This window comes from Muntiacus reevesi, chromosome 4, assembly GCF_963930625.1.
Source record: "Muntiacus reevesi chromosome 4, mMunRee1.1, whole genome shotgun sequence".
NCBI classification, from domain to species: Eukaryota; Metazoa; Chordata; class Mammalia; order Artiodactyla; family Cervidae; genus Muntiacus; species Muntiacus reevesi.
Genome location: NC_089252.1, coordinates 151,328,425 through 151,348,476, shown reverse-complemented (window position 1 = coordinate 151,348,476; position 20,052 = coordinate 151,328,425). Strand labels below are relative to the sequence as shown.

General features: G+C 37.0%; 1 protein-coding gene across 5 annotated transcripts in view; it reads right to left on the bottom strand.

Annotated features, from left to right (window-relative positions):
* NELL2 (neural EGFL like 2) overlaps positions 1–20,052 on the bottom strand; it is a 431,246-nt gene that overhangs the window by 263,430 nt on the left and 147,764 nt on the right. For all 5 annotated transcript variants that reach the window (XM_065932164.1, XM_065932166.1, XM_065932167.1 and 2 more), the window contains 6 exons: positions 9,162–9,335; positions 8,980–9,076; positions 5,994–6,066; positions 5,748–5,830; positions 4,133–4,261; positions 2,297–2,399 (listed from right to left, as the gene is read on the bottom strand). In XM_065932164.1, the coding sequence (XP_065788236.1) occupies positions 2,297–2,399; positions 4,133–4,261; positions 5,748–5,830; positions 5,994–6,066; positions 8,980–9,076; positions 9,162–9,335 (659 nt within the window). The remainder of the gene's footprint in view (positions 1–2,296; positions 2,400–4,132; positions 4,262–5,747; positions 5,831–5,993; positions 6,067–8,979; positions 9,077–9,161; positions 9,336–20,052) is intronic.

Genomic DNA, 20,052 nt, shown 5'->3' with positions numbered 1-20,052 from the left:
AATGTTCTGGAATTAGGTAGTGGTGATGGTTGAACAACCTTATAGACATACTAAAATATACTGAATTGTACACTTTTTAAAGGATAAATTGTATCATGTATAAATTTACTCAATAGGAAGTTATATATTTCTATTTTCTAAATGAAAAAATTTGTGCATGTGGAGACACAATCCCAAATTATCTCTAATATTTACCATATGACCTAAATACTTATTTCTCTTAGGAAAAAGTTCTATGGGTATTTACTAAAAATAGCATGCCAGCTCAATATTGGGACACAAATTCTCTATATTCCATGGCACTCATATCACTGAACATGACCAAAAAGACAGTCACTTAGTCATTATTTTTCAGCAGTATGAAATGAAAGACTCAAATTCTAGTGACACTGTGGTCCTCTCACTGGTCACTCATTTGCAGCTTTCACTATTTTATATAGGAAATCCAACTGATTTCCAATCACTAACACCAAAGTCTGCCAGAAGCACTTTGCATTAACGAATTTAAAAATATTTTACCATTACATTAAGTCTATCTAACTACATTATTTTGAAGAAGATTTCAAGCATAGTCTGATTTAATTAATAGGCAGCTAACTGTTGGTAACAGAGACAAGTGGTAAAATCAGAACTAAAATTTACAACTTCTAATTCATCTATCATGATGGTTCATTATTTCAACCAGCCTGTTTCTAATAAAATCAATATCACTTAATGCAAATCTATCACACTCACAGGTAACAATATAGAAGTATCAGTGGAAAAGAGAAAAGAAAGAAAAGCAAAAACTGATTCCTGCTACTGTCATGTTACCAATATAAAGTCCTATAGAGGACCCTTCTTCTTTCTACCTCCAAGCATCTACAAAGAAAACTGCAGAATGTTGGTACAAGCTTTTCATTATTAATACAACTTCAAGGAAGAACTCAGATTACCCCTCACCAGGGAAATTAGCTAGTGACACATATATAACCCTTCCTGGTTCATACACTAGGTTAATACACTAGATGATGAGGTTAATACACTCTCATGAAATGGATTGGTTCAAAGTAAAGTTTAACAAAATTAAATATAAATAAGCTCCTGGGGGAATTAAATCAGTGAACTATGAAGTGACTTCCTGATTTTTCTCTAATAATATGTCACTCTCACCAGAAGGAGCACCCTACGTAGGGAAGAGTGAGGTACGGCAATGGCAGCAGAGCAAGGTAAGCATAAAAAACCCTGGAAAACGTAGCTTCTACTTTTCTCCCCCTCTTCTTCCCTCTTCCTTACTCTTCCTCTCTTTCTATCTTGTGTGTACACACACGTGTAAGATTAGATGGCACTTATGAAGCCTTATCTGAGCTTCCCCGACGGCTCAGACAGTAAAGAATCCACCTACAATGTAAGAGACCCAGGTTCGATCCCTGGGTTGGGAAGATCCCTTGGAGAAGGGAATGGCAGTATTACTGGCTGGAGAATTCCATGGACAGAGGAGTTTGGCAGGCTACAGTCCATAGGGTCACAGAGAGTCAGACACAATTGACTGACTAACACTAACTCTACATACCCTTATATATTCTACAAATTTTAAGACAACCCAGGTTTCATATGATACTATTTCTTGGCTTTTTAAAAAAGGCTAAGTTTCAACTGTTACTTTTAACAAGGACTTGAGGCAACTGTTAAAGTATAAATAATACAGATGCAATGTTTTCTGTTATTAAATAAATTGTATAGAATCCATTTAATGATAGCTATGGATTCAAACAGCGTTTTCAGACATCAAAAGTAAACTGTATACAACAGATGCTAAAAGTCAGACAACTTCTTCATCCAGTGGCATGAGCATCTTTTTGTGAATTAAGACCATGGCCGTCCACACTGGACTATTCTATAACAATGTGCACTTCTGTGGTTTGGACTGATAGCGAGTTTTGTATAGGTCATTTGTATCATGGACTTTCTTGGTTATCTTGGCTGAGTGTGGACTATTCTTAACCTAGTTGGGAGGTATTTGTATCAAGCACTGTTAATTAGAGAAATGTTTTCTACTAAGTTGATTACATATCTTTGCTACTAATGTCACTAAACAGAATAGATTCCTCAAAGAAAAATTTTCTTGCTAGAATACAAGCACAACATTTTTAAGTGGAAAAGAACTGCCCAACCAAAATACAGAAGGGATTCTTCCTATTTTCATCATTTCTAAAAGCTATTTAGCTTATCCAGATTAAACCAATGATGGGTGAATATTTATTAATACAAAGCTTTAGTTTTGCCAAGAAAGTATTCACATAAAAGTTATGCTTACATTTGCATTCCTTACAGCACTTGCCGTCCACGTATGCGAGAGCCGACTTGAGGGGGCAGTCAGGATTTGGGCAAATCAGAGTTTCACACTGGATGGTTCCATTCTGAGAAGAAAACAGCATTTTAAAGAATTTCCAAGTTGCAGTTGGTAGTTTTCAAGTATTTTTAAGTTGTCTCTTAAATTTCAAATTCTTCACGTAAAATGTCATAAGTACCACTATTCTCTTTGGTAAAACCATAATTTTACAGTAAAATTACAGTAAAATCCATATACAGAGCCCCACAGTAACACAGGTTGGGTCATCACACAGGTGGTGGTTGACCCTATCTTCTGCTCAGCAACTAAGCTAGAGGTCTCACCTCCTACTGGGAGGCGATGAGGACAGGGGTTGAAGGATGGATACCAGCGGCAGGCAAACAGCAGGCTGAGAGCCAGCCTGGGGTACTCATGTCTCCCCAGATGACTCACAAAACGAGCATCAACAAACAATATTTCTGGAATAGCAGCTGCCATGCTGGAGACCCAGTTTCAGGATGCAAAAATCCTCCCAGGGATATTTGAGCTCAAACACACCACCACTGTGAATGGACGCTGACGATCATCATAAGAGGTACCAACCTAAAGGGTACCTCAGGGAATTTGATTCCTGAAGGTCACCCAGAACACCCAGGTAGTTTAGCTGCTTTTCTAGTCTTTTCCAAAAAAATGACTATGACTTCACCACACTACATCTTGTATCTTACTCAATTTGATTTTTGGCACCCATTTTACGAGTTGTGAAGGTTTTACTATATTTGTGAAATGTAATGTTGGTAGGAATACGTTTCTAAATAGAAATCAGACAAAGCCTGCACACACACACGCACATGGACCATTATTTCACCACTAACTTTGACCTTCTTAACACCATGATGTTCCACTTTTGAGTAAACTAGATGAACTTGGTAAAAAATGTTTTAGACCTCTGACTTCTTTACAGCCAACCAGTTCTCACAAATAGTCCATGTGGAGTTTAAAAGTTCAAAATCAAAGTCATTTTGAACTTTTCTTTGAAAATGAACTTCTATGTTTGAAATAATAACACACTAATCATTCTACCTTCCACCTTGGGACTTCCCTGGTGGCTCAGAGGGTAAAGTGGCTGCCTACAATGTGGGAGACCTGGGTTCGATCCCTGGGTTGGGAAGATCCTTTGGAGAAGGAAATGGCACCCCATTCCAGTCCTCTTGCCTGGAAAATCCCATGGATGGAGGAGCCTGGTAGGCTGCAGTCCATGGGGTTGCAAAGAGTCAGACACAACTGAGCAACTAGACTTTCTAACCATTCTACCTAATTAGTGAACAATTCAAGAAATCATATTTATTTAAACTTTATAGTTTATATTCCACTGTATTAGTAAATTTTTAAAGCTTATTTAGACTCCATTATTTATTTATACAGCCAAATCTGGTCACAGTATTTCCTGTTGCATTTCATTTAGTTTTATCAAAATGCATTAATAAAAACATGAGGGGAAAATCCCTGGAAAAGTTAAGGATAACAGGATAGAATCCTCTGGGAATCCTTTTACTGACCCAATTTAAATCATTAACTTCACATGTGGACAATAAACTTAAAACTTTATAGCATTCTTAAACCACAATAATCTTCAAAAGCTAGAAAGTGTCTTTAATAATGCAATACACAGTTCTTTAGATTTGACTGGGTTTGCTGGCTCTTTAGTGTTGTGTTTTGAGGAAATGGGTCTTGAAATTTTCATGATGACATGGGTTTAATACATTTTTAAAGAGTAGGGGCATCTGAGTTCTATTAGTCTGAACTCCGCAGAAGCCATACCAGGCACGTGCAGTTCTTACAGCCGTCTGTCCACGACTCGAATTCTCGGTAGGTGGTTCCCTTCATGGTGCAAGTCCTTTCACAGTAGCACTGGTCCAATCTATTCATTCGCTGCTCGGCTCGAGACAGCTGTGGTACAAAGGAAGGGGTTTGTATTGTTCAGCATTCCAGCGACGCAGAAAGGCAAAACCCTCCAACAGGCATCTGACTGCTTTTTGGGTGAATAGCACTAATGATGGCTATGCTCATCAACTATCTATTATAAATATACTTAAGGCTTTAATTTATCTTTTCATATTTGTTTCCATTATGGTTTATGACAGGATATTGAATATAGTTCCCTGCGCCATACAGTAGGACCTTATTGTTTATCCATTCTGTATATTATATAATAGTTTACATCTGCTAATCCCAAACTCCCAATCCATGCCTCCCTCACCCACCTCTGCCTTGGCGGCCACAAGTCTGTTCTCAGTTTCTGTAAATCTTTTTCTGTTTCATAGATAAGTTCATTTCTGTCATATTTTAGGTTCCACATATAAGTGAAATCATATGGTATTTGTCTTTCTCTTTCTGACTTACTTCGCTTAGTATGATAATCTGTAGGTTCACCCATGTTGTTTCAAATGACTTAAGCCTTTAATTTAAAAGAAAGGATTTTTCTCCTCTTCTTGTAGTAAATTTGCCTCCTGCCTTTGTGAGTGTGGTGGAGTGGGGTGGGGGGGAGGCTTCCCTTGTGGCTCAGCTGGTAAATAATCCTCCCGCAATGCGGGAGACCTGGTTTCAATCCCTGGGTTGGGAAGATCCCCTGGAGAAGGGAAAGGCAGCCCGCTCCAGTATTCTGGCCTGGAGAATTCCAAGGACTGTATAGTCCATGGGGTTGCAAAGAGTCGGATACGACTGAGTGACTTTCACTTCACTTTGTGTGTGGGGCGTGGGGGAGCAGAGAAAAATATGCTATATGATTTATGATAAAACAGAAAAGAAGTCTAAGTCAAAATCACATCATACACAATACAGAGAAGCATTTTCCATTTTTAAAAATGTTTAATTTCATGGCTATGTTTCCTCAAGTGCAAACGTAAATTTTAGACTTTACATTTGTCAGAAACAAATCATCCATATACAATATAACTTCTGGGTCATCAGTATCTGCTATGCAACATGACAACAGCCTGGTGAAACTACAGGTAAATTTGACACATGGTTAAGAGAGCCAGTGATTCTACAATGGTAACACAATGGTAGAGAGCTTTTGTGGGACCATTTCCCTGACATAATTCTAAGGTCCATATTCTTTACAATGTCCTCTTGCCTCCTTCCTTGCAAAAAAACCCTAAATAATAATAAAAACTAAATTAAACAATAAATCCTATTGTAGTAAGCAGTGTAAAAACCAAGTAATCTGCCTCATTCTTGATTTACTGAGTCATTTGTTATACAGATGGCTTGGGTTTGAATATTTACAAGCCCCTTCCTTGAGCAGGAATTTTGATTCAGTTCAGGGGATAAGAAAAATCTCAAAGGTGAACAACTGTGGTTATAAAAGAAACTGTAGGCAACCTCAAGGATCTGAGCTCCACTCCCCCACACTCTATTTCTAAGGAGCTTTTACCTTGGCTGATGTTTTGGCTAAAATGTCCTGCAGTTCCATGATTTTCTGCACGAGTCCGTGAAAGTCATTGCACGTTGGACAGGCTAGAATCACAAACACCGCAAGTTATATTTATAAGGAGTTCAATCTGGTTAAGTCTATGCTAACAACTAATACATAGGAACTCCAATTTCAAACTGACATTTTGGACAAAATTAAGCAAGAGGCCCACTTTTCATTACATAGTGAGAGAACTAATGGACTTACTGCGATTGAGATCTGGGCACTGAGCAATAAATCCTTGGGGCATGACAAGTAATTGCACATCTTGCATTATGCCCTGTGTGTGAAAAATTTTGAAAAAGATGTATTACTTTCATCTACCCAAATTATGTTCAATAGTCAAGCTCATGAAGGGAAACATTACAGGATAGACTCCCCGAAGTCCCTGAAAAAAATATTTTGAATACATGACTTTGACTTCAAACCAAAGGGAAAGAAAAACATCAGGCAAAATAGATGATTGCCCACATACTTTCTTATTGATAATATTCTTAAACCTTTAAGATTAAATGTCAAGATATAATTAAGAGGCAATAGTCATGTGTTTGGGGAAGCTATTTTTAGTTAGCCTGAAGAAATGCTCGAAAATGACCTTTAAAAATCAACCTGAAAAATCACTTCAGGTTTCAGCAACAGTAAAACTGATACCAATTTTGAGTTGACTACAATCATCAAGAAGAAAAGAGAAAAACTAAATCACAAGAACAATACTTATTTGAGTATTTCTCATTTCTCGGTTGGTTCTTTTAAAGTGAATTCTTCAATTTAAAAAGGACAAGACGTTTATTAAACAGCTACAGCAAGACTGAGTAATGAGTCCTTGGGAATACAGAAAGTTTAGCATGAAATTTTTTAAAATGCCAACTTGAAATTACATATTTTACACAGAAGTTCACATCACATGTTTACATGTGAAATTTACATTCATCCTTCCTCATTAAGATATAATTAGCTTCCAGTTCACAAGACTCTCAAAGCAATAGCCAAAAGGTAGTGACCTCATCAGACACTCTATATGTCCCTTTCATTCATCACTCCATTTTCTTCCTTCATCATCTTTATATATTTTAACTAATATTTCACTTTCTCCCTTTAAAAAATGCAAACAGAATGTTTAATGACAGAGGTGACCAAGACCACAGTACCAATATATTATTAAGACAATTTTGATGTACCTGCAAAGATTTACCAGTCAAATCCTTGCCTATATATCTTCTACATATTTAATCAGATTAATAGCATGGTACAAAAAGAGTGTCAGTTTAAATTATAAATATTTAAGTATACTGCATAGCAACTGTTGTATCTATTGTTTGCTTGGGGTTTGGATTAGGGAAGCAACCTGTATATAACAATCTCCTATCATCCGAAATCATCAAAATGAAAGCAAGGCTACCATGTACAGTTCTATGGTTGGTGCAATGCCCAACTCTAAAGAATTACACATAACTGATGTGTGAGAAGGTTTCTGAGGCCACATCGGGCTCCAGGGTAAAGACTGCCATGATTAAATAGAAGGGAAACTTGATACCTGTAGCACAAATTTGCTATCCTTTATATGTGGAAAAAGTGGAGAAGGAAATGGCAACCCACTCCAGTATTCTTGCCTGGAGAATCCCTTGGATAGAGGAAGCTGGTGGGCCACACACAGTCCAGAGGATTGCAAAGAGTTGGACACAACTGAGTGACTTAGCACACCACGTGGGAAAAGAGCACTGATTTTTCAAGATTTGCAAACACGGGATCAAGTCCCCATGACTGCTTTTGGACAAGTTACTTAACCTCTCTGAATAGCTTTATGCATGTGTAAAAGAGATTTTTTTTTAAAAGGCCCTGCAACAAGACTAAGATTCAATGAAATAACATATTCAAAGCACCTGGTTTCCAGATAACAGTTTAAGTAAGTTTTAAAAACATCTGTTTTTAAAAAAAGGTATTTATTTATTTATTTTGCTGCTTCGGGTCCTGGTTGCTGCGTTTGGGCTTCTCTCTAGTTGTGGTGCTCGGGCTTAGCTGCCCCACAGCGTATGGGATCTCCGTTCCATGACTAGGGATGGCACCCTATGTCCCCTGCACTGGAAGATGGATTCTTAACACTGGACTACCATAGAAGTCAGGAAAGGTCAAAAGGAGACACCACATGTCCCACCTCCTCACTGGAATCCATCTTGGTTGAGTAACGCATGTGCCACCAGGAAAGACCCTGAGTCAGAATGATTGGCCAGAGACAACCAAGAAACTAATCCCATCACCATAAAACCCAAAACTGTGAGCCATGTGGCAGAGCAGTTCTCCTGGATTCCCTTACGCTCATGCTCTCTGCCAGGGCAACTCTTCTCAGTAAAGTCTCTTGCATTGTCAGCAAAAAAAAATATTCTTTAATAAAGTAAATGAAAACATCTTTTGAGGTTTACAAATCTTTCTTAGAACACAATTTTCAAACTAATTGTACCTTCTCTACCTAGGAATCCATAAGTTAGACACATCACTCATCATCTTCTAATAAATAACTTCTGTATGATAGGTGTGTCAGAATCACTGGAGGAAAATGATGACACTATGAGCTGGTAGTCAAGCAATTTTCTGAACCTTAATTCCTCATCCTTAAAATATAGAGTTAAATGGGATGTCCATTAGCTGCTGTGATGCAATTCTATGGAGTATATCTCTAAACAGACAACAAGAAAAAGATATCAATTATAACTTCTTTCTAGCTTTGATAGATTTGTGCACATATTAATATACGTACTCCTTTCTCATTTTCAGAAGTACAAGGAGACTATGAATAATGAATATTGAAAAGTTTTAAACCTCTATTATTAACATCCCTGTAAAAGTATCATCAAAGGTTATATTTCAAAAGTGGTGAGTTTATTTGTATATAAACATTTTAGATTTCTATTACTTTGAACGTCTAATTTCAAGAATATGTTAACTGCCCTGATTGAGCCTTGAGAGACTGATCATCTGTCATATCTAAAGATCAAATTCATTAAGAAAAAAAATAAAGGAGAATAGAGTTGACCAGCTAAATAAAACATCAGTGTTAAAAAAATAAAACAGAAATAGACACCAATAGGAAAAAAAACTATACAAATCTATTTATTTTGCTTACACCGTAAAAAGCAAAACTCATTAGAAGCTCATTAGAAAGCATTAGTATTTACATTTTATATTAGTTAAAATATACCTTAAAATATCCATGTGCATTATTTCTCTGTCCCAGCCAAAATGAAGTACCCAGGGGCAAGTCCGTGGAAGGCTTTTCCACAACTCTTTCATATATTCTACAAAAAAAATCAGATAAGTAATATGTATTAACTGTCACTTCTTAGACTCTTCCGTTTCCTGAACTGAGAACACTTCACTTACTTATTACAATCGACATGTAAAATCAAGTGGGAGGCACTGATGGCCAAGGAGAGCTTGTGCCACTTATCATCAGCCAAAATGTAAGGAAACACTTCCGTGTGAGGGTGGTGGCTGCCGGAGCGGTAGTGAAGTCTGACTTCATTCCGATGGCCGCTGCTCTCCAGTTCCAGGTACCTGCACAGAGAAGAATCACATGGGGCCCATTGAAAACAAAGTTCAAAAAAGATGGACATGACTTCTGTCTCCAAAAAGATGGGATAGAGATACTTCTCCTATTCCTCCCAGTAAGCACAACTAAACAGTATATCATAAAACATGCAATAGAAGAATCTGAGAGATGGAAAAAAAAAAACAACTAGGGAACTCAGGGCCCAAGTAATGACAGAGTAGTCAGTGTACTGGGTATTCTTTCTGCCTCATAGATTTCAGTCTTGGAACTGAAGAAATCAGTAACTTGAAAATACCAATGGATGTGGACAAAACAATTTCTCCCAAAAGTCTACTCTTGTTAGCTAAAATACCGATAAAGGAGAAGCCCGTAAAGAGAAACATTTTTAGAGAACAACCACTCTATTCCAGCCGAGCATCACAGGAAAAGCTGTGACTCTATCCCCAAACATTTCAGCAAAGGAGAAGTGCTAGACTTCCAGTCTTTTGAGGTAGGGATCATGTGAGCCAGAGTGGTGTCAGCAAAAGCCAAGGAGAGAGAGCCAAGAATTTAAACCCTATCAGCCACGGTTAATGAGATGAACCATGGCATCAGTGGAGACCATGTTCCATCCCTAGTAACAAAGCATACTGCCCTCTCAGAGGAGGCCTGGTGGGAGTCAGAACTTTCACCATCACCCAGCAGTGATGACAGCATCCTTACCACAGTGTCCAGTAGAGACCATGGGGAGAGTTGGAGAGTCCACTCCCCCATCCAGAAATAATAAAAATTCTGCCTCAACTGTCAACCAAAGGCAAGTAGGGAACCTGGATTTCTAGTTCCACCTGGAAGTAACAAGATGACACCCACTCAGCCTCTGCCAGAGCAGTGTCAGGAAAACCTGATAAAATATGGAGCTTAAATGAGATCCAAGCCTCAGAACATTATACAAAAATAACCAGGTTTTAATCCAAGTTTGGAAATATGATACAGTAATATCCAGGCTTCAGTCAAAAATCAATGTCATACCAAGACTCAGAAAGATTTCAAATATAATGAAAAAAGACAATCAATAGATATCAACACCACAAGATGATAGAGATGTTAAAATAATTGACAAAGATTTTAAATAAGCATTGATAAAAAAGAACAACTACAAACATTTGAATACACTTGAAACAAATGGAAAAAAAAAAAAAAAAAAAGAAGAAGCCTCAGCAAAGAAATAAAAGGACCAAATAAAGAAGAACCAAGAAAAATTTAAAACCGAAAAAAATACAATAACTGAAATAAAAAGCTCAAGAGATGGGCTAAATAGCAAAAATGGAGGGGATCAAAAAAGAATCAGGTAACTAGAAGATAGAACAAAAACTATCCAATCTGAACAGTAGAGAGAAAATAGACTGAAAAGAAAGGAACAGTCTCAGAAACCTGGGAGACTAAAACAAAAGATCTAATGTTTTTATAATCAGAGTCCATAAAAGAGGAGAAAGAAGGTAAAATTGAAAAGTACTTGAAGAAATGATGGCTGAAAACTCTCCAAATTTGGTAAGAGATATAAACTCACAGATTCAAGAATCTGTGCAAACCCCAAATAAGATAAACTCAAAGAAATACTGATCATAACTAAACTTCTGAAAACTAAACATAAAGAAAAAAACATTGAAAGTAAGGAGAAAAAAATTGACAATTACGTATAGAAAAAAAAATTAGAATGGTCATGAATTCCCTAAAATAAACAATGAAAGCCAGAAGGAAGTGGCAAAATATTATTCATGTGAAGAAAGAAAAAACTGTCAGCCTAGAATCAAATACCCAGCAAAATTATCTTTCAGAAATGAAGAAGAAATCAAGGCATTCTCAAATTAAGAAAGAACAGGATAACTGAACCAACTTTTCAACATATGTATGTTATGTTTAAAGTGCCTAACGGACATTCAAGAAGACATGCAGGGAGGACAGCTAGAGCCACAAGTCTGAGATGGAGACAGGTTCATATGGAGACAGGAATGGGGAGTCACAGACATATAAACTACATTGAAAGCCATGAAGGCACTGGGATTACCTAGGGAATTATAATAGGTTAATGACACATTAACATTTTGAGGAAGAACCAGCAAAGGAAACCAAAGGCTGGTGAGAGTAGAGAAGAAAAAATGTGAGAGTCCTACCACTGTCACTAAAAATCCGATAAAATACCAACTATCCATCGATTGCAAAGCATCAGACATGACTGGATGACTGAACAATCACAAAATACACTCATAGGCGAATCCATATCCTGGAACATTAGACCACCCTCTGAAAGAACAAAACTCTGACATGAACAATGCCATAGTTAATTATTAATTATATTAATAAAAGCTCTATAGAATCTCATTTAGTTTGACAAAACTGTGTGTGTACTGAGAAAAAAAAATCAAGGATATATGCCAAAATGCTAATAGTAGTTACCTCAGGGGAATATAATTTTGGGGGAAATGATGTGAAGAATCTCTCAAATATTTTTATAACAGTGAAGTTTCTCCTTCTTCTGTAATGTAATACTTACTTACACACATATATAGTAAAATTCTATGTTAAGATAAAAAATTAAGTATTCAAGTATATAAAATATGTGTAGAAATTCTTAAGGATAAATAAAACACCAACTTGTTTGGGTTTTGACACAGAAGAAACCAGAGAGTCCTTTCTATCTTATTATTTGGAAACAAGCATTCATTATTTAATCAACTCAACTAGTGAATTCTATAATGATAGGTAGGTGTTTGCATTTTAAAAGAAAATAACATCAGCAAACACATCGCCCTCTTGTTATATACCTTCTGTTCTTTCACCACACAGAGGCAAGAACTCTACCACTACTGCTGGTCTGGTCTCCTCCTCTAGATACTACTGGAACCTGTATTGCATTAAACTTGAGGCACTAAAATTATCCTTAATAGCACAAAGGCTGACACTATGCTCCACAAACAAGAACAACCCTTAAGAAATTAAACATTTTACCAAAACTTACATTTTTATCTGCATCATTCACTCAAGTTTTTTAATGAGACACATATGTAATACACACAAAAAAATACAGTGAAGACAAAAATAAACAATGATATGAAACAGAAGTGCGTCTGGCATGTGGTGAGCATTTAATAAATATGATTAATTTGCAAAACTGCACCTGTCCTCCACTCGGTGGCATCTAAGTGGGAAGCCCTCCTCCCCACTCCCGCCACCTCAGCAGATCAGTGCGGTTCAACACCCAAATCCTAAAGCCTGACCTCCAGTTCACATCCTGGTAGCCCTCCTGGCAACAGTAAGCTATTCCATCTCTCTGTGCCTCATCTGGTTACTCAACTAGAAAACAAGGATACTAACTGCACTTGTCTCAAAGGACTTCCATGAGGACTGGGATGAGTCAGTTTAAGAAATCACTCAGAACACTACTCAGCACACACAAAACACATTGGTTGTTTTTCATTTCAAAGAGTACTTAGCTCCCAATTAAATTAATTTAAAAAAAAGTAAAGGTCAAATCCTCCCTGTGGTACAGCCAGAGACAGTCTTATGACACATTCTAACAATCTGACACTCCTCCTTGGGACTGGGAGTCTGGATGAAGCACCTCGAGGAAGAGGGAGGAGAGACTCCCGCACGGCAGTAGGACCCTGCATTCCAGTAGGACACAGCATCCCAATTGCTATATTAAGGTCACTCTGCACCTTGCTTCCTATTTGCGGGCCTGCCAGGGCACCTTTGCTTATTGCCTGCTCCAAATTCTGGCGCCTCAGCTTCCCATCAGTTCTGTAAACTGCCCTCCCTACCCACCACCTCCAAAGTCACCTTACAAGCAAGAACTTCTACTAGTACACTATAACCGTGGCATGGGGAAAATACATAATTGGAATAAAATGTATTAACATTTTTAATAGCAACTGAGTGCTAGAATTATGTATGATTTTTAACTTTCTTTGTATTGTGCTTTATGTTCTCTCTTACATTTAATGAGCATGTACTACTTTAAATTAAAATCACATTTTAAATTCTAAGAAGATAATTTGTCACATTTCACCATACCATGTCTCCTTGATTTGCCATTCATAATTTCGAGAGGTAACTAAAATCAGAAATAAAGTTCACCCTTTATAATAATTTATGCCCTTGTTAATCAAATATTCTTTGCAATGGCAGAAATATAAACTGAGATTAGGCTATGGAGAAATAGGTAACAGTGGCAGGACATCATTCATTTTAACAACCTCCTTCGTAACTCAAGATTAAAGGATAAAAATAAGGTCATGTCTCAACTGACAAAGAGGTTACACACAACATGAAATGAGAATTTTTTTGCTGCCTTAAATTAAAACCTAAATAAAAAAATGATCAGGTCATCTCATTAAGCTACAACTCAGTTGTAAATTAGTTACCTGAAGAAAAGCCACAAGCACTTCTAGCATCAACTATATTATTAGTGTGGTTCATGAATGGTACAACTGCAAAGGCCTGATGTGCCCAGGATTTGGAGCTGAAAACCCAGCTTCACCTCTCACTACTACCCATGACCTGACCACGCACCGCCGCAGTTCCCTCATCTGTACAATAACGATTCAGTGGCATAATGCATAAAAAGCGTGGCATCAAAAACAGAGAATCCAGTAAGTGACAACTATTTTTATTATCTATCAATAGTTCCAATTAGGCATCATTTATAAAGTCCAGCCTTTTATAACCAATTCTGTGAATAACAAGCAATCTGAATACTTTTTAAAAAAAATTTTTATTGAGACAAAATTCTCTGACATAAAATTCAGCTTGAAATCATACAATTTTTAATTGAAAAAAAATGCAGAAATCAGGAGGCATAAGTTGCAGATAAAAACAGAAGATGAATCCACTCTCATAGAAACTGAGTTGACAGTACTGGTATTAGGGGGGCCTCTAAGGACTTCCCCAGTAGCTCAGTGGTAAAGAATCTGCCTGCAGAGCAGGATGTGCGGGTTTGATCCCTGTGTCAGGAGGATCCCCTGGAGTAGGAAATGGCAACCCACTCCAGTATTCTTGCCTGGGAAATCCCATGGAGAGGGGAGGCCAGTGGGCTACAGCCAACCGGGTTGCAAAAGACTTGGACGCAACTTAGAGACTAACCACCAACAACATCTAAATTTAACTTAAATAGTATAACCAGTAAAAATGACACATGAAGTCCAGCGGTAGAGCCAAATTTTAAGTTAGGCAGCTGTGTTCATTTATCAGAACGAAAAAGGCTGTTTCTAACCTCACCTCTCCCAATGATTCCCTCAAATACTGAGTGAAATGGAAAAGTTGGGAGTAAAATGTGTACCTTTTGACATCCTTCATTAGAACCATGTCAATGCTATTTTTATTAGCTTTTAATGGAATTCGGTCATCTGCAAGGCAGTATAATGCAACAAAGACTTCAGAGTCTAAATCCTGTCTCCACTCCACAGTTCACAACTGGACAAGTGAAAAATCTCCAACCCCCAGTTTCCTTCCCTATCAAACAGGGGTCATAAGAGTTGTGGTTTTATATGGTCATTTTGAAAATGAAATAAGGTATAAGTATTTAATATACACAGTTCCTGAAAAAGCACTTCATATATGTCATGATTATGATTTATATTTCCTATGACATATTTATGCATGTTATCTAAACATCAGGAAATTTTCAGGGCTGAATTTAACTTAAATATGAATATCAGACAGAAAAATTTAATGAGAATCTAGCCAAATAACAGTATCTGAATTTCATCTATGATATTCCCATTTGGGTCATCCAACTTGTTTGAATTCACCCGGTGATCAATAATTCATCATTTCCTAAGGCCGATCATTTCATTTTTATAAAATAAAGACCTTCCATATATTGAAAAACAAAGGGAAGATAGTTTTTAAACTAAGATTTATTCATTCATTTATTTCAGCAAATATTTACCATGGATACTGAGAATATGGCAATGAATAAGGCCAAATAACACTGAGGCTTGAAGATCCTCAATAATAAACACATCATTAGCTGAAAATTAAGTTTAGCCATTTCAAAACTAAAAATAATACTACTATAAAAGTCCTGCTGCAAGAACAGCAATGTAGCTAGATCCGTGAGGGTAACAAAGCTACTTCATGAATAATATAGCTAGAAGCCAAAATTATATCACCATGGGAAAGTGCAGTAGCAAATGGAATTGATTCATGATTGAAGCCCTGACATCAAACATGATGGCTTGAATAAAAACCTCTCCATATTAATACCCCACATAACTGAGTTTACAGTAAAATAGAAAATGGCCAAGCATGAAATGGAGGTAATTTGTTACTACTAATGATGAGAGGAGCATGACACCAAAAAATGCTAAGAAACAACACTTTAAGCCATAATTCTGGAGGGGAGGAGAATTTTGTGGCATCATGTGTATTTTGTAAGAATCACTTTGAGAAAGGTCTTATACAAGGATAGAGAAAAAATAGATATGATAAACCACTGATAATAAGTGAATATTCAGTACACAGCACAGGTGTCTACAAAAATCAAGGAGTTGAACGGTTGCTGGATGTATGGAGAGAGTAACATGAAAATGACTGAATGCTAGGCCCTCTCAAAACCCTCCATTCACTTAGTTGTGAGTGAGGCCGAGCCAGTGGAAACTAGTGAAATTCTGGAGAGAAAGGGTTCAAAGAAGGGGCAAACTCAAAAAAGATGAGTCTTCCCTACTTTATTGAGAATGAACTCAGGAACACACTGTTGCAAGGTTGAGGAAGATCAACTGGGAAAGATGGACTACTCTGATGATTTGAAAATGCATACAGGCAAGTGTGCAAAAATTTGGCTTACAGATTTTACAAAGGGTTCACAATCTTGCAGCAAGGTCCATTCGTGGACTCCAAGCTAAGCATTCCTGTCTTATAGGAAGACCAAGCAGAATATGGTTACTTATGAAACATTTGAAAATCTGATTCTATATATGTATACAACTTTTATGATATAAAATAATTGTTTATAATTATACAAAAATTTATAAAATACACAAAACACAAAGAAAATGAATATCTCTAATGGTCTTGCTGGCAAGAGATGACCAATATTAATATTTTTGTGTGTATCTTTCATAGTCTTTGTCACTTAACCACACTGTGAACATTTTTCCAAGTCAATAAAGTCACATCCTGTTTAATAAAAGCATGGTATTTCATAGTATAGCTATGCCATGATGTATTTAATATCCAAATTCCAATTAAAGTTTCCAGCTTTTCACTCTTAATAAAAATATTTCAGTACATGTTTCTTTATAAACCTGCACAATTACAAATGAAATTGCTGATTCAAATGGCATACACATTTCAGAGGGATTTGTTATATTCACTCACCACTCACTCATTTATTCATCCAACAAATATTTTCTGAATGCCTATTTGTCCTAGACTGTGTTCTAGGTCCTGGGGAAACACAAGTGAACCAAAGAAATAAAGCATGAGATGTATGGAGAGAGTAACATGAAAGTTTACAATAGCATATGTAAATAGATGGACAATGCGAATCTGCTCTGTGACTCAGGGAACTCAGACAGGGGCTCTGTGACAATCTAGAAGGGTGGGTTGGGGGGGAGGCTCGGGTGTACCTATGGCTGATTCTTGTCGATGTGTGCCATACAATTCTGTAAAGCTAGTATCTTTCCATTAAAAAAATCAAGTGAAAAAAAAAAGAAATAAAGGAAAGGTTACCAAGAAAAAAAAATACTAGTCCTCATTACATTTATATTAAAACAAATTAAATTAACAAAATATACCAAATAAGTAGGCTGTATGGTGATAAAATCTATGAAGAAAATTAAAGTAGAAGAGGATAAGGAGTATAGTAAGATATTTTAAACAGGATGTTCAAGCAAAGCTTCATTGAAAAAGTGACATCTAGTGAAACCCTGAAGAAGAATGGTGACCCTGAGGCAGGAGCCTGCCTGGCAAATTCAAGGAATGTCACCGATGCCTGTGTGGCTAGAGGGGAAAGAGGTAGAATCAAAGTAATAAAAAATTAGATCAAAAAGGGATAGATCTCAGAGAGGCAGACCATTTAGGGCCTTTAGTTCAGTTCAGTTCAGTCGCTCAGTCGTGTCCGACTCTTTTATGGCCTCAGAGTCTAGTAAATACATTTGCTTACCATAGATAGAAAACCATAAGAGGTTTTTTTTTTTTTTAAAGACTGTTTTTTAAAAAATTATATTTATTTATTTTTAATTGATTGATGATTGCTTTACAATATTAGTTTGATTTCTGGAGAGATTTTTTAAATTGATTTTAATATAATCAGCTTGGCTGCAGTGTCTAGAATAAACTATGTGGACGGTGGGAGGCTGCAAGGGTTAAGTCAAGGAAAGGTACCTTGGACCAGGGAAGGTGGTGAAAATGGTGAAAAGATTTTCTTAAGATTAAATGTACAGTATGAGAGAAATCAAGAAACACTGCCAAGTTTTTAGCCTGAACAACTAGAACAAAGAAGCTACAATTTACTGCGATGGGGAACGCTGAATGAAGAGTATGTTTAAACAAGAAGATAACAAGTTTGACTTCTGACATGGCACAGCTTGATATTCCAACTTATGCAAGTGAAGATGCAGGTGGGCTGTTCCATATACAAGTCTGGAGCTCAAGGGCAAAGGTCAAGACAAGAGAAAATTAAGAATTCACTACTACATAGAGATGGGATTTAAAGCCCTTAGAATGAGAATTCATTTAGGAATTAAATGAATATGGGGAAGAAGTCTAGACATCAAGCCTTAGAACAGATCTACATCCAGATGTCAGAGATGTGAAGAAGAAGGAGTCAGGAAGTAAAACCAGAAAAGTGGAAGCTCAAGAAAAGAGTTCGAAAGGATGGAATAATCAAAGTGCAATAGAATGAGGACTCAGAATTGGAGAATATATTTTTCAACAAGGACATCAGTAGGAACCTTGACAAGTACATTTTCAGTGAAGCAGAAAGTCAAAGCCTCATTAGAGTGGGTTCAATGAAGAGTGAGAGGTGGGGGATCTGGAGAAACACAGGAGCAGCAGTTGAATAGGTCTGGCTTGCTGTTCCAGGTTCGGCTTGCTGTTGAGACTATAAATATTGCAGTGTATTTATATGCTTGTGGAAATAGCCAATAGAGAGGGTACAAGTAATAGTGCAAAATAAGTGAATTCCTGAAGTAATGCCCTGAGTGGAAATACAATTTAATATGTAGTGGGCATGCTGGCCTTTGTTAGGGTTATAAACACTAAACCTAAAAAGAAGAATTATAATTAAAATCATCCCACAAACATTACTCCAGTCTCAGATGGATAGATCTGAGTTATTCTGAATACTTTAAGGATAAAGAACAGCAATCTTTCACAAATTCTTCCAGAGATTACCAAAAAGGGAACACATCCTAGCACATTTCATGAGGCAAAAACTAGACAAAGACATTACAAAAAAGGGAAACTACAAATCAATTTATTTCATAAGAAGAGATATAAGAAACCTAAACAAACACTTGATGTTTTTAATTGATGTTTTTGAACTGTGGTGTTGGAGAAGACTCTTGAAAGTCCCATGAACTGCAAGGAGATCAAATCAGTCAATCCTAAAGGAAATCAGTCCTGAATATTCATTGGAAAGACTGATGCTGAAGCTAGAGCTCCAATACTGTGGCCACCTGATGCAAAGAACTGACTAATTAGAAAAGACCCTGATTCTGGGAAAAGATTGAGGGGGAGGAGAAGGGGACAACAGAGGATGAGATGGTTGGATCGCATCACCAACTTGATGGACATGAGTTTGAGCAAGCTCTGGGAGTTGGTGATGGACAGCGAAGCCTGGCGTGCTTCAGTCCATGGGGTCGCAAAGAGTCAGACACAGCTGAGAGACTGAACTGAACTGAAACAAACAGTAGCAAATATAATCTAGTGATACAAAAAATCTGGAGGGTTTACACTACCATATGTAATTATTATAAAACACAGTAGTTAAAACTGTAAAAAGTTTGCACATGAATAGAAACATGGACTGATGGAAACATACAGATAATTTAAAAACAGGCTCATATATATCAGGTCCAGCAGATTATAGCAAAGGTGACTGCAATTCTAAAAGAATATAATTGTTCTTTTCAAAAAACTAGGGAGCATCAGTTAGACATTCATATAAGAAAAAGAAGATCTTTTCAGTGATTTCCAACTTATATTTATAACCTATGAGTAAGGGACATGTCAATAAGATCCCCACTTGCTGAAAACTCAGGGCATCTGTTTGGAGACTGGATTCATTTCATTCCACTCCTGATGACATATCCAAAGTTTTTCTGTTTCTGGTCCTTGCACCAAGATAGAGATGTTAATGATATCAGAAAGGAAGTTAGAAGTATGTGCGTGTATGCTAAGTGGCTTCAGTAATCCCACTGACTGTAGCTCACTAGGCTCCTCAGTCCATTATATTCTCCAGGCAAGAATACTAGAGTGGATTGCTATGTCCTCCTCCAGGAGATCTTCCCAACCCAGGAATCAAACCCCACATCTCTTGTGTCTCCTGCATTGACAGGTGGGTTCTTTACCACTAGTGCCACCTGGGAAGCCCAGATAGAAGTAAAACTCTAGTAACTCTCCAAGACAGCTTATACTGAAGTGTGGTAGATTGAGATGTCATGATCTTAGTTTAATGAATGTTGAGCTTTGAGCCAACTTTTTCACTCTCCTCTTTCATTTTCATCAAGACGCTCTTTG